The sequence below is a fragment of the Ranitomeya imitator genome, chromosome 9, assembly GCF_032444005.1.
Source record: "Ranitomeya imitator isolate aRanImi1 chromosome 9, aRanImi1.pri, whole genome shotgun sequence".
NCBI lineage: Eukaryota > Metazoa > Chordata > Amphibia > Anura > Dendrobatidae > Ranitomeya > Ranitomeya imitator.
In genome coordinates, this window is record NC_091290.1 from 70206330 (window position 1) to 70218432 (window position 12103).

The 12103-nt window shown below is 42.4% G+C and overlaps 2 protein-coding genes across 3 annotated transcripts in view; one reads left to right on the forward strand and one right to left on the reverse strand.

The window, feature by feature from the left end:
• Window positions 1–11444, reverse strand: part of KIF18A (kinesin family member 18A) — a 225317-nt gene extending 213873 nt beyond the window's left edge. Inside the window, exon 1 of the mRNA XM_069739769.1 lies at window positions 11322–11444. The gene's annotated coding sequence lies outside the window, so the exon portion shown is untranslated. The remainder of the gene's footprint in view (window positions 1–11321) is intronic.
• A 5-nt stretch (window positions 11445–11449) lies between these two features.
• Window positions 11450–12103, forward strand: part of METTL15 (methyltransferase 15, mitochondrial 12S rRNA N4-cytidine) — a 476714-nt gene continuing 476060 nt past the window's right edge. Inside the window, exon 1 of one of the 2 annotated variants that reach the window (XM_069739770.1) lies at window positions 11450–11558. In XM_069739770.1, coding sequence (XP_069595871.1) covers window positions 11555–11558 — 4 coding nt within the window. In that variant the 5' untranslated portion in view covers window positions 11450–11554. The other variant, XM_069739771.1, reaches the window with a different exon arrangement.

The window sequence follows — 12103 nt, forward strand, 5'->3', positions numbered from 1 at the left end:
CACACTATACACCTATGTACACAGCCATTCCTATATACACACACACAGGGTGGATTTGATTTAAATCTAACTGATTTAAATCACGATTTAAATCACTAGTCAGTAAGGCTTGATTTAAATCAGTGATTTAAATCAAAGTTTCTACCTAAACTAGTTCTTGCTACTTTAACATGCAAGTAGATGAAGATTTTTAGAATCACTTTTTATATTACTTTTTTCTCCCCAGTTTAATGGGTTAATCATTCATATTTGGACACCACTGTTCTGTTGTACTTAGGAAGGAGAAAAATAATCCTGACCTTAATAACAATTTAAATAGATTTATTCAACTGAAACAATAACATTACAGCATACGTTATTTGCTTAAACAAACATCCATGTTTGTTAACTAACTTGGCTAAACAAAAAAAAAAAAAAAAAATATTATATATATAAATATATATATATATATATATATATATATATATATATATATATATATATATATATATATATATATAGTAAGAAACTTAGACTGTCAGCCCAGCCGACACATGAAAAACTTAAATACTACTGTCCCTGCTGTCCTCTGTAGCTCACTTGTCGTCATCTTCATCATCATCTTCTTCTTTGTTCCTATTCATAATCTGGAAAAGTAAAACAAGCTTTCCTGCTTTATTGGGTCCCAACCGATTTCTCAATTTAGAATGAATGAGTCCAAAGGAAGAGAATATTCTTTCAACGCCTGCAGAAGAAGCTACTGCTGTTAAAAGTGAAATCATTACTTGAACAGTCTCTAAATCCAAGCGCTTAAGTGACTTCCACCAGTTTACTGGTGTGACCTTCCTTAAAATATCCTCAGCAAACATATATTTCTTGAATGGTTCCCCCTTAGCTCTGAAGTTTATTATAGTTGGCATTAAAGATGGATGATTGCTGGATACCCATGTCATAGCTAACTCCTCTTCCTCAGCACTTAGGTTTTGACCCTGATATTGGATATTGACAATATTTGCCAAAAAATGAGCTGGAGTCAGTGCTTGTCCCATTCGTTTGTTTACTGCTTGTAATTTAATTCTGTCCATGTGTAGTTCTGTTTTTAAGTGTTCACTCAGTTCCTTCCAAATTTCAACAGCATCCGCAATAAAACAGCTATTTTTCTGTATTTTGTTTAAAGCTTGAGAGATGGGTTTCAGGAAGCTCAGCATATGTTCAACATATCTCTTAAGCCCAATGTTGAGGATTTTGGCCGTGACAGTGCCATCTATTTTATCTCGATTTTCTTCACAAAGTGTCATCAGAATAGGCCAGTTTTTGATATACTGCTCAAAACAGTCCACCACAGAGTTCCATCTAACATCTTGTGGGAGCGTTAGCTTGGTTCCACCCATCCTTTTCAGAGCTGCTGCAGCAAAATAATTATTACGGAAGTATTTAGCAATTTCAACAACATTAGCCTTTATTTCTGGAACACTTAAGTCTTTGGCTAAGAGGTGCAGCAAATGAGCACCGCAGCCATATGTTATTAGCAGCTTTGTATTCCCTCCCAGCTCTTCTAAATCTCTTCTCATCTTGGATACGTTTGCAGCATTGTCAGTGACCAAACTGCGTACTAGACATTTGAATTTTTCTTCACATGTCATTATAGCTTTTACTGCCACTTCTTGTAAGTATTCTGCTGTGTGTGCATTTCCTGACGTATCAGTTGTTTGTGCAAGGAAGACTTTACCTTCTTCTGTTGTTATACAAGCACATACAATAGGATCATTGTGGACATTATTCCACCCATCAATACTTAGGTTAACAATTTTACCCTCCAGAGCTGTTGCACATTGCTCCATTTCTCTGTCATACACTTGATCCAGCAGTTTCCCTGCAACATCAGCTCTGCTGGGTGGACAGTATCCTGGTCTCAGTGACTGAACCATATTAATGAAATGTGGGTTCTCAGTCAGACGGAAAGAAGAGTTCGTTGCATAAATAAACTGGGCAATTTTTTCATCAATCAACTCTTTTTCTAATCTGCTAGTTCTTATCACAAACCTATCTATGGTGGTTCCAGGAGGTAAAGGTTTTTTCTTCCTTTTGGGTGATGGTGATATGTGGCTGTGGGTGTCTGATGATGATGCTGCTGCTAATGAAGCACTATCCTGGATGGATAACTCTGAAACTGTAGAACAGGATGATGGTGATCTTGGAGGTGGATAGTTTCCAGAATCCATGAATTCCCCTAAACAAAAAAAGTCAATGCTGTTAATGCTGTTATTTTATTGTTTATACAATTTCTGCTTATTGTACACAACATCACTGCCCCTGCCCCAAAAGGAATATTTGTTTTTCTTCATAACTGTACCAAATGACAGTAACATGCAGTAATAATAAGAAATATAATTTTTCTCACACATGACAGTTCAGTCTTTAGAAATAGGATTCAATAAAAATGTTTACCAACCTGAAGATCCTGCCTGTTCAGAAGTGTTTCTTTGGTCATCTTCATCACCGCACTTCTCATGATGTTGCCTCATTCGCGCCACCAGGCCTTGCATCTCTTTGTTGCATTGTTTGCATTTTGCACGCATGCCTGCCTTACCGATAGGTGAAGGAGCTTCATTAAAATATTCCCAAACTGGGTCTCTTTTACGGCCTGCTGCCATTATAAGGAAATAATGTAATAAACCTCAGATCGTACACACAAACAGATCCAGACTTGTCTGTCTGTGGCTATGCTGCAGTATTGTGCTCAAAGTTTCACTTTCATTTTGTTGTCTGCTTGCCCTTCCTCCTCCTCACACTTAGATTCACATTCTTCTTGTGTTGTGCAGATCTATTCCACTCCAAACAATCAGAAACATATTGTCTAACTTCTTGGACTTGGCACTGAAGGGGTTGATTCTGTATTCATAGGTTTGTAGAACAATAGGATTAAGGTCTTTTTCTCAACTCTGTTCATGTTGTAACATTTTTGCTGTTTAGAAGAGGCTGGGACCTCTGCAGAGTCAAATTCAGTTTTGAGAACTGCGTAAGTAAAGCGAGCGTCTGTGATAATATAGGAGAGAAACTGCCCACTAATCCTACAGAAACCTCTGGAAGAGCATGGCATTGTGAATGTTACACATATACAGCCTTTATTCTACTGAGTTAAACAACTCAGCTTTATCTCATGATGGAAGAACCTTTGGATGGTAAAATATTTTCCTCAAACAGCAGTTTATTAAAAAAAAATCCGATTTAAATGAAAAAAAAAATCCGATTTTTTTGATTTAAAAAAAAAAAAAAAACAAACATTGATTTTTATCCACCCTGCACACACACTATACACCTATGTACACTGTCGTTCCTGTATATATACACCTATGTACACCGCCGTTCCTATATATAAACACACACACACTATACAAAGACGTTCCTGTATATATACACACACTATACACCTATATACACAGCCATTCCTATATACACATACACTATACACCTATGTACACAGCCATTCCTATATACACACACACTATACACCTATGTACACTGTCGTTCCTGTATATACACACACTATACACCTATGTACACAGCCGTTCCTGTATACACACACTATACACCTATGTACACAGCCATTCCTATATACACACACTATACACCTATGTACACTGTCGTTCCTGTATATACACACTATACACCTATGTACACAGCCATTCCTATATACACACACACTATACACCTATGTACACAGCCATTCCTATATACACACACTATACACCTATGTACACTGTCGTTCCTGTATATACACACACACTATACACCTATGTACACAGCCGTTCCTGTATACACACACTATACACCTATGTACACAGCCATTCCTATATATACACACACTATACACCTATGCACACAGCCATTCATATATACACACTATACACCTATGTACACAGCCATTCCTATATACACACACACTATACACCTATGTACACTGTCGTTCCTGTATATATACACCTATGTACACTGCCGTTCATATATACACACACTATACACCTATGTACACCGCCGTTCCTATATATATATATATATATGTATATATGTATATATATATATATATATATATATATATATATATATATATATATACACACACACAGACGTTCCTGTATATATATACACACTATACACCTATATACACAGCCATTCCTATATACACACACTATACACCTATGTACACCGCCGTTCCTGTATATATACACACACCATATACACATATACCCCCAAATATAACAGAAACCATGGAAAGTCTACTTCTAAAAGCAGATAGATGAAGCTGCAACCCATAATGAGGTCCTGGTTATGGGGGACTTTAACTACCCGGATATTAACTGGGAAACAGAAACCTGTGAAACCCATAAAGGCAACAGGTTTCTGCTAATAACCAAGAAAAATTATCTTTCACAATTGGTGCAGAATCCAACCAGAGGAGCAGCACTTTTAGACCTAATACTATCTAATAGACCTGACAGAATAACAAATCTGCAGGTGGTCGGGCATCTAGGAAATAGCGACCACAATATTGTACAGTTTCACCTGTCTTTCACTAGGGGACTTGTCAGGGAGTCACAAAAACACTGAACTTTAGGAAGGCAAAGTTTGACCAGCTTAGAGATGCCCTTAATCTGGTAGACTGGGACAATATCCTCAGAAATAAGAATACAGATAATAAATGGGAAATGTTTAAGAACATCCTAAATAGGCAGTGTAAGCGGTTTATACCTTGTGGGAAGAAAAGGACTAGAAATAGGAAAAACCCAATGTGGCTAAACAAAGAAGTAAGACAGGCAATTAACAGTAAAAAGAAAGCATTTGCACTACTAAAGCAGGATGGCACCATTGAAGCTCTAAAAAACTATAGGGAGAAAAATACTTTATCTAAAAAACTAATTAAAGCTGCCAAAAAGGAAACAGAGAAGCACATTGCTAAGGAGAGTAAAACTAATCCCAAACTGTTCTTCAACTATATCAATAGTAAAAGAATAAAAACTGAAAATGTAGGCCCCTTAAAAAATAGTGAGGAAAGAATGGTTGTAGATGACGAGGAAAAAGCTAACATATTAAACACCTTCTTCTCCACGGTATTCACGGTGGAAAATGAAATGCTATGTGAAATCCCAAGAAACAATGAAAACCCTATATTAAGGGTCACCAATCTAACCCAAGAAGAGGTGCGAAACCGGCTAAATAAGATTAAAATAGATAAATCTCCGGGTCCGGATGGCATACACCCACGAGTACTAAGAGAACTAAGTAATGTAATAGATAGACCATTATTTCTTATTTTTAGGGACTCTATAGAGACAGGGTCTGTTCCGCAGGACTGGCGCATAGCAAATGTGGTGCCAATATTCAAAAAGGGCTCGAAAAGTGAACCTGGAAATTATAGGCCAGTAAGTCTAACCTCTATTGTTGGTAAAATATTTGAAGGGTTTCTGAGGGATGTTATTCTGGATTATCTCAATGAGAATAACTGTTTAACTCCATATCAGCATGGGTTTATGAGAAATCGCTCCTGTCAAACCAATCTAATCAGTTTTTATGAAGAGGTAAGCTATAGGCTGGACCACGGTGAGTCATTGGACGTGGTATATCTCGATTTTTCCAAAGCGTTTGATACCGTGCTGCACAAGAGGTTGGTACACAAAATGAGAATGCTTGGTCTGGGGGAAAATGTGTGTAAATGGGTTAGTAACTGGCTTAGTGATAGAAAGCAGAGGGTGGTTATAAATGGTATAGTCTCTAACTGGGTCGCTGTGACCAGTGGGGTACCGCAGGGGTCAGTATTGGGACCTGTTCTCTTCAACATATTCATTAATGATCTGGTAGAAGGTTTACACAGTAAAATATCGATATTTGCAGATGATTCAAAACTATGTAAAGCAGTTAATACAAGAGAAGATAGTATTCTGCTACAGATGGATCTGGATAAGTTGGAAACTTGGGCTGAAAGGTGGCAGATGAGGTTTAACAATGATAAATGTAAGGTTATACACATGGGAAGAAGGAATCAATATCACCATTACACACTGAACGGGAAACCACTGGGTAAATCTGACAGGGAGAAGGACTTGGGGATCCTAGTTAATGATAAACTTACCTGGAGCAGCCAGTGCCAGGCAGCAGCTGCCAAGGCAAACAGGATCATGGGGTGCATTAAAAGAGGTCTGGATACACAAGATGAGAGCATTATACTGCCTCTGTACAAATCCCTAGTTAGACCGCACATGGAGTACTGTGTCCAGTTTTGGGCACCGGTGCTCAGGAAGGATATAATGGAACTAGAGAGAGTACAAAGGAGGGCAACAAAATTAATAAAGGGGATGGGAGAACTACAATACCCAGATAGATTAGCGAAATTAGGATTATTTAGTCTAGAAAAAAGACGACCATGTATAAGTATATAAGGGGACAATACAAATATTTCGCTGAGGATCTGTTTATACCAAGGAAGGTGACGGGCACAAGGGGGCATTCTTTGCGTCTGGAGGAGAGAAGGGTTTTCCACCAACATAGAAGAGGATTCTTTACTGTTAGGGCAGTGAGAATCTGGAATTGCTTGCCTGAGGAGGTGGTGATGGCGAACTCAGTCGAGGGGTTCAAGAGAGGCCTGGATGTCTTCCTGAAGCAGAACAATATTGTATCATACAATTATTAGGTTCTGTAGAAGGACGTAGATCTGGGGATTTATTATGATGGAATATAGGCTGAACTGGATGGACAAATGTCTTTTTTCGGCCTTACTAACTATGTTACTATGTTACACTATACACCTATGTACACCGCCGTTCCTGTATATACACACACACTATACACCTATGTACACAGCCATTCCTATATACACACACACTATACACCTATGTACACTGTCGTTCCTGTATATATACACCTATGTACACTGCCGTTCATATATACACACACACACTATACACCTATGTACACAGCCGTTCCTGTATATATACACACACTATACACCTATGAACACTGCCGTTCCTGTATACACACACACTATACACCTATGTACACTGCCGTTCCTGTATACACACACTATACACCTATGTACACTGTCGTTCCTGTATATATACACCTATGTACACTGCCGTTCATATACACACACACTATACACCTATGTACACCGCCGTTCCTATATATACACACACTATACACAGACGTTCATATATACACACACACTATACACCTATGTACACCGCCGTTCCTGTATATATACACACTATACACCTATGTACACAGCCATTCCTATATACACACACACTATACACCTATGTACACTGTCGTTCCTGTATATATACACCTATGTACACTGTCGTTCCTGTATATATACACCTATGTACACTGCCGTTCATATATACACACACACACTATACACCTATGTACACCGCCGTTCCTATATATACACACACTATATACAGACGTTCATATATACACACTATACACCTATGTACACCGCCGTTCCTGTATATATACACACTATACACCTATGTACACAGCCATTCCTATATACACACACACTATACACCTATGTACACAGCCATTCCTATATACACACACACTATACACCTATGTACACTGTCGTTCCTGTATATATACACCTATGTACACTGTCGTTCCTGTATATATACACCTATGTACACTGTCGTTCCTGTATATATACACCTATGTACACTGCCATTCATATATACACACACACACTATACACCTATGTACACCGCCGTTCCTGTATATATATATACACACACACTATACACCTATGTACACTGCCGTTCCTGTATATATACACACTATACACCTATGTACACAGCCATTCCTATATACACACACACTATACACCTATGTACACTGTCGTTCCTGTATATATACACCTATGTACACTGCCGTTCATATATACACACACACTATACACAGACGTTCATATATACACACACTATACACCTATGTACACCGCCGTTCCTGTATATATATACACACACTATACACCTATGTACACTGCCGTTCCTGTATATATACACACTATACACCTATATACACAGCCATTCCTATATACACACACACTATACACCTATGTACACTGTCGTTCCTGTATATATACACCTATGTACACTGCCGTTCATATATACACACACACTATACACAGACGTTCCTGTATATATACACACACACACTATACACCTATATACACACACTATACACAGACACACACACACTATACACCTATATACACACTGTACACCGCCGTTCATATATATATATATATATATATATATATATATATATATATATATATATATATATATATATATATATTATATTATATTATATTATATTATATTATTATATATATATATATATATATATATATATATATATATATATATATATTCAAGATTCAAAGAAGCTTTATTGGCAGGACCAAATACACATCAGTTTTGCCAAAGCAAGTGTATAGAGGCAATAGGGATAGGGACTGTTGGGTAGGAGCTGTGGGGGAGGTGGATGGGGCAGATCCAGGTTGGGGGCTATAGTCCATGGCATAGGGGAGGTGGATGGGGCAGGTCCATTGTGGGGGCTATAGTCCATGGCATAGGGGAGGTGGATGGGGCAGGTTCAGGTTGGGGGCTATAGTCCATGGCATAGGGGAGGTGGATGGGGCAGATCCAGGGTGGGGGCTATAGTCCATGGCATAGGGGAGGTGGATGGGGCAGATCCATTGTGGGGGCTATAGTCCATGGCATAGGGGAGGTGGATGGGGCAGATCCATTGTGGGGGCTATAGTCCATGGCATAGGGGAGGTGGATGGGGCAGGTCCATTGTGGGGGCTATAGTCCATGGCATAGGGGAGGTGGATGGGGCAGATCCAGGTTGGGGGCTATAGTCCATGGCATCATAGTTCTCTTTCTCGCAGTCTATGACATTCGCTCACATACCGCGCTGCTATCTCCACTGCTCTCTCTTCTTCTCCCAGCAAGATATATGTTTTCTCTTCCTCCTTCATGGTGATGAAGTCTGGGAAGAGATGTGAGAGTCTCCTGAAGTGAGTGTCCCTCACTGCTGAGTATTTGGAGCAATGTAGCAGGAAGTGGGTTTCATCCTCTATGGCCTCCTGATCACAGTGTTGGCACAGTCTTTCCTCCCTGGGCTTGTAGCTCTGCCTGTGTCGGCCACATTCGATGGCCAGACTGTGGGCACTGAGTCTATATCGGCTTAGGATCTGGCGGTCTCTGGGGTCCGGGAGTTTCTCCAGATATGGGGCCAGTCTGTAGTCTCTCTGTAGGCTCCGGTACATGGTCAGTTTCTGTGAGCTGATGATATCATTCTTCCAGTCACTGACATACCTCTCCTGGCCTTCGTCTGCCATCTTCCTGATTCCGGCTTTTGTCAGGTTGTTGTGATTGGTGTTCTGGTCCGGTTGGGTTTGGCTGGGCTGTTCCGGGGGTTCTGGTTTTTCTGTTTCACCTACATGTATCAGGGCTTTATGGTGATGGGAGCTTGGATTGCTCCTATGCAGGTGAGCCCGGAATGACAGCGCCCTCTTTAGAACTGTTAGGTGTAGAGGGAATCTGCCCAGCTCGGTCCGACAAGCACTGTTGGAGGTGCTCCGATGGACCTGGAGAAGGTGCTTGCAGAATTCCAGGTGGAATATTTCTGTTGGACTGGAGTCCCACTTTGACCAGTCTGGGTAGGTGTGAGGACCCCAGACTTCGCTGCCATACAGGAGGATTGGGGCGATGATGGAGTCGAAGATTTTTAGCCAGACCCTCACTGGTGGCTTCAGATGGTAGAGTGTCCTTCGGATGGCATAGAAGGTTTTGCAGGCCTTGTCTTTCAGGGTCTCTATGGCTTGTTTGAAGCTCCCTGACCGGTGAATCTCTAGGCCCAGGTAGGTATATTTGTCCGTTCCTGTGAGGTCGCAGTTGTTGAGGATAAATGATGGGTGTTGGTCTGATCTTCTCTTTCTCCTCTGGAACACCATGGTGTTGGTTTTCTTTAGGTTGACCGGTAGGGCCCAGGTGGAGCTGAATTTCTCTAGGATTTTCAGGTTGTCCTGGAGGCCTTTCTCGGTTGGTGACAGCAGCAGCAGGTCATCTGCATACAGCAGGAATTTCACCTGGGCGTCGTGGAGGGTGAGACCTGGTGCTGAGGAGGATTCCAGGGCGGTAGCCAGCTCGTTGATGTAGATGTTGAAGAGCGTTGGGCTTAGGCTGCAGCCTTGTCTTACTCCGCGGCTCTGCTGGAAAAAAGCCGTTCTTTTGCCGCTCACACTCACGCTGCAGCTGTTCTCGGTGTAGGAGCTTTTGATGACATCGTAGGTCTTTCCTCCTATTCCACTCTCCAGCAGTTTCAGGAATAAGCCCGGGTGCAACACTGAATCAAAAGCCTTTTTAAAGTCCACAAAGCAGGCGTATATCTTCCCATTCTTTGTATTGTAGACGTGTTTCTGAATGAGGCTGTGCAGAGTATAGATGTGGTCAGTGGTGCGGTGGTTCGGCATGAACCCTGCTTGGCTCTTGCTGAGGACGTTGTGCTCGGTGAGGAAGGTGAGGATCCTCTTGTTCAGGATACTGTTGAACAGTTTTCCCAGGTTGCTGCTGACACATATGCCTCTGTAGTTGGCTGGGTCATACCTGTCCCCACTCTTGTGGATGGGTGTGATGAGGCCTTGGTTCCAGGTACGAGGGAAGTAGCCGGCACCCAGCACAATATTGAAGAGTTTAACCATTGCAGCCTGTATTTCTGGTGGGCTGTACTTCAGCATTACTGGTAGGATTCCATCTAGGCCACCGTATATATACGGCAGTGTACATAGGTGTATAGTGTGTGTGTGTATATATATATATATGTGTAGGAACGGCAGTGTACATAGGTGTATAGTGTGTGTGTGTGTGTGTATATATATATATATATATATATATATATATATATATATATATATATATACACACACACACACACACTATACACCTATGTACACTGCCGTTCCTGTATATACACACACTATACACCTATGTACACTGCCGTTCCTGTATATACACACACTATACGCCTATGTACACCGCCGTTCCTGTATATACACACACTATACACCTATGTACACCGCCGTTCCTGTATATACACACACTATACACCTATGTACACCGCCGTTCCTGTATATACACACACTATACACCTATGTACACCGCCGTTCCTGTATATACACACACACGATACACCTATGTACACACACACTATACACAGCTCCTCCGCCGAGTGCTGCCCCTCTCGCCCGCTCCCAGGGCACGGTAGGTATAACCCGCACATACCGGTACAAGTCCTCCCTTATAGCTGCCTCTCGATTATTCAAATCCGGCGCCCGCAGACGTTACCGGCGCGGCCTCCAGTCAGCAGCCGACGTGACGTGACGCTGGGCGTGGCCTCCTCTCGTCATTCTCCGGGGGTATTTATGAAGCACAGTTCGGCGTGACAGCCTGCCGCCCGGGATCCGCGCCGGATGGGAGCGTCTGCCGGGAAATAATAGTTAGGAATAGGAAAGGCAATGGGTAACGCTCTCCGTTGTTCGGCGGAACTGTAGGGCTTGAGCTTCGTTGTGTGGGGGCCTAATAAGAGTGAGCGCGGGCGTCGTTAGCAGTGACTTCCGGTCTGCTCGCAGGTGCTGGCACTTTGCACGCTAGTAAGTGGCTTGTGTCATGTGCGGCGCGGTGGTGCCCGCTGTGTGTGGCGCGGTGGTGCCCGCTGTGTGCGGCGCGGTGGTGCCCGCTGTGTGCGGCGCGGTGGTGCCCGCTGTGTGCGGCGCGGTGGTGCCCGCTGTGTGCGGCGCGGTGGTGCCCGCTGTGTGCGGCGCGGTGGTGCCCGCTGTGTGCGGCGCGGTGGTGCCCGCTGTGTGCGGCGCGGTGGTGCCCGCTGTGTGCGGCGCGGTGGTGCCCGCTGTGTGCGGCGCGGTGGTGCCCAGGCCTCCGTGACTAGGAGAGCCGCCTCAGTGCTCCACTGTCTCCTCCATGCAACCTATGGGCCCTCCTGTCAGTCATTAGTGCGCTCAGCGATCTATTGTTCTCTGTTGTCATCCATTACGGGAAACGCTGAATGT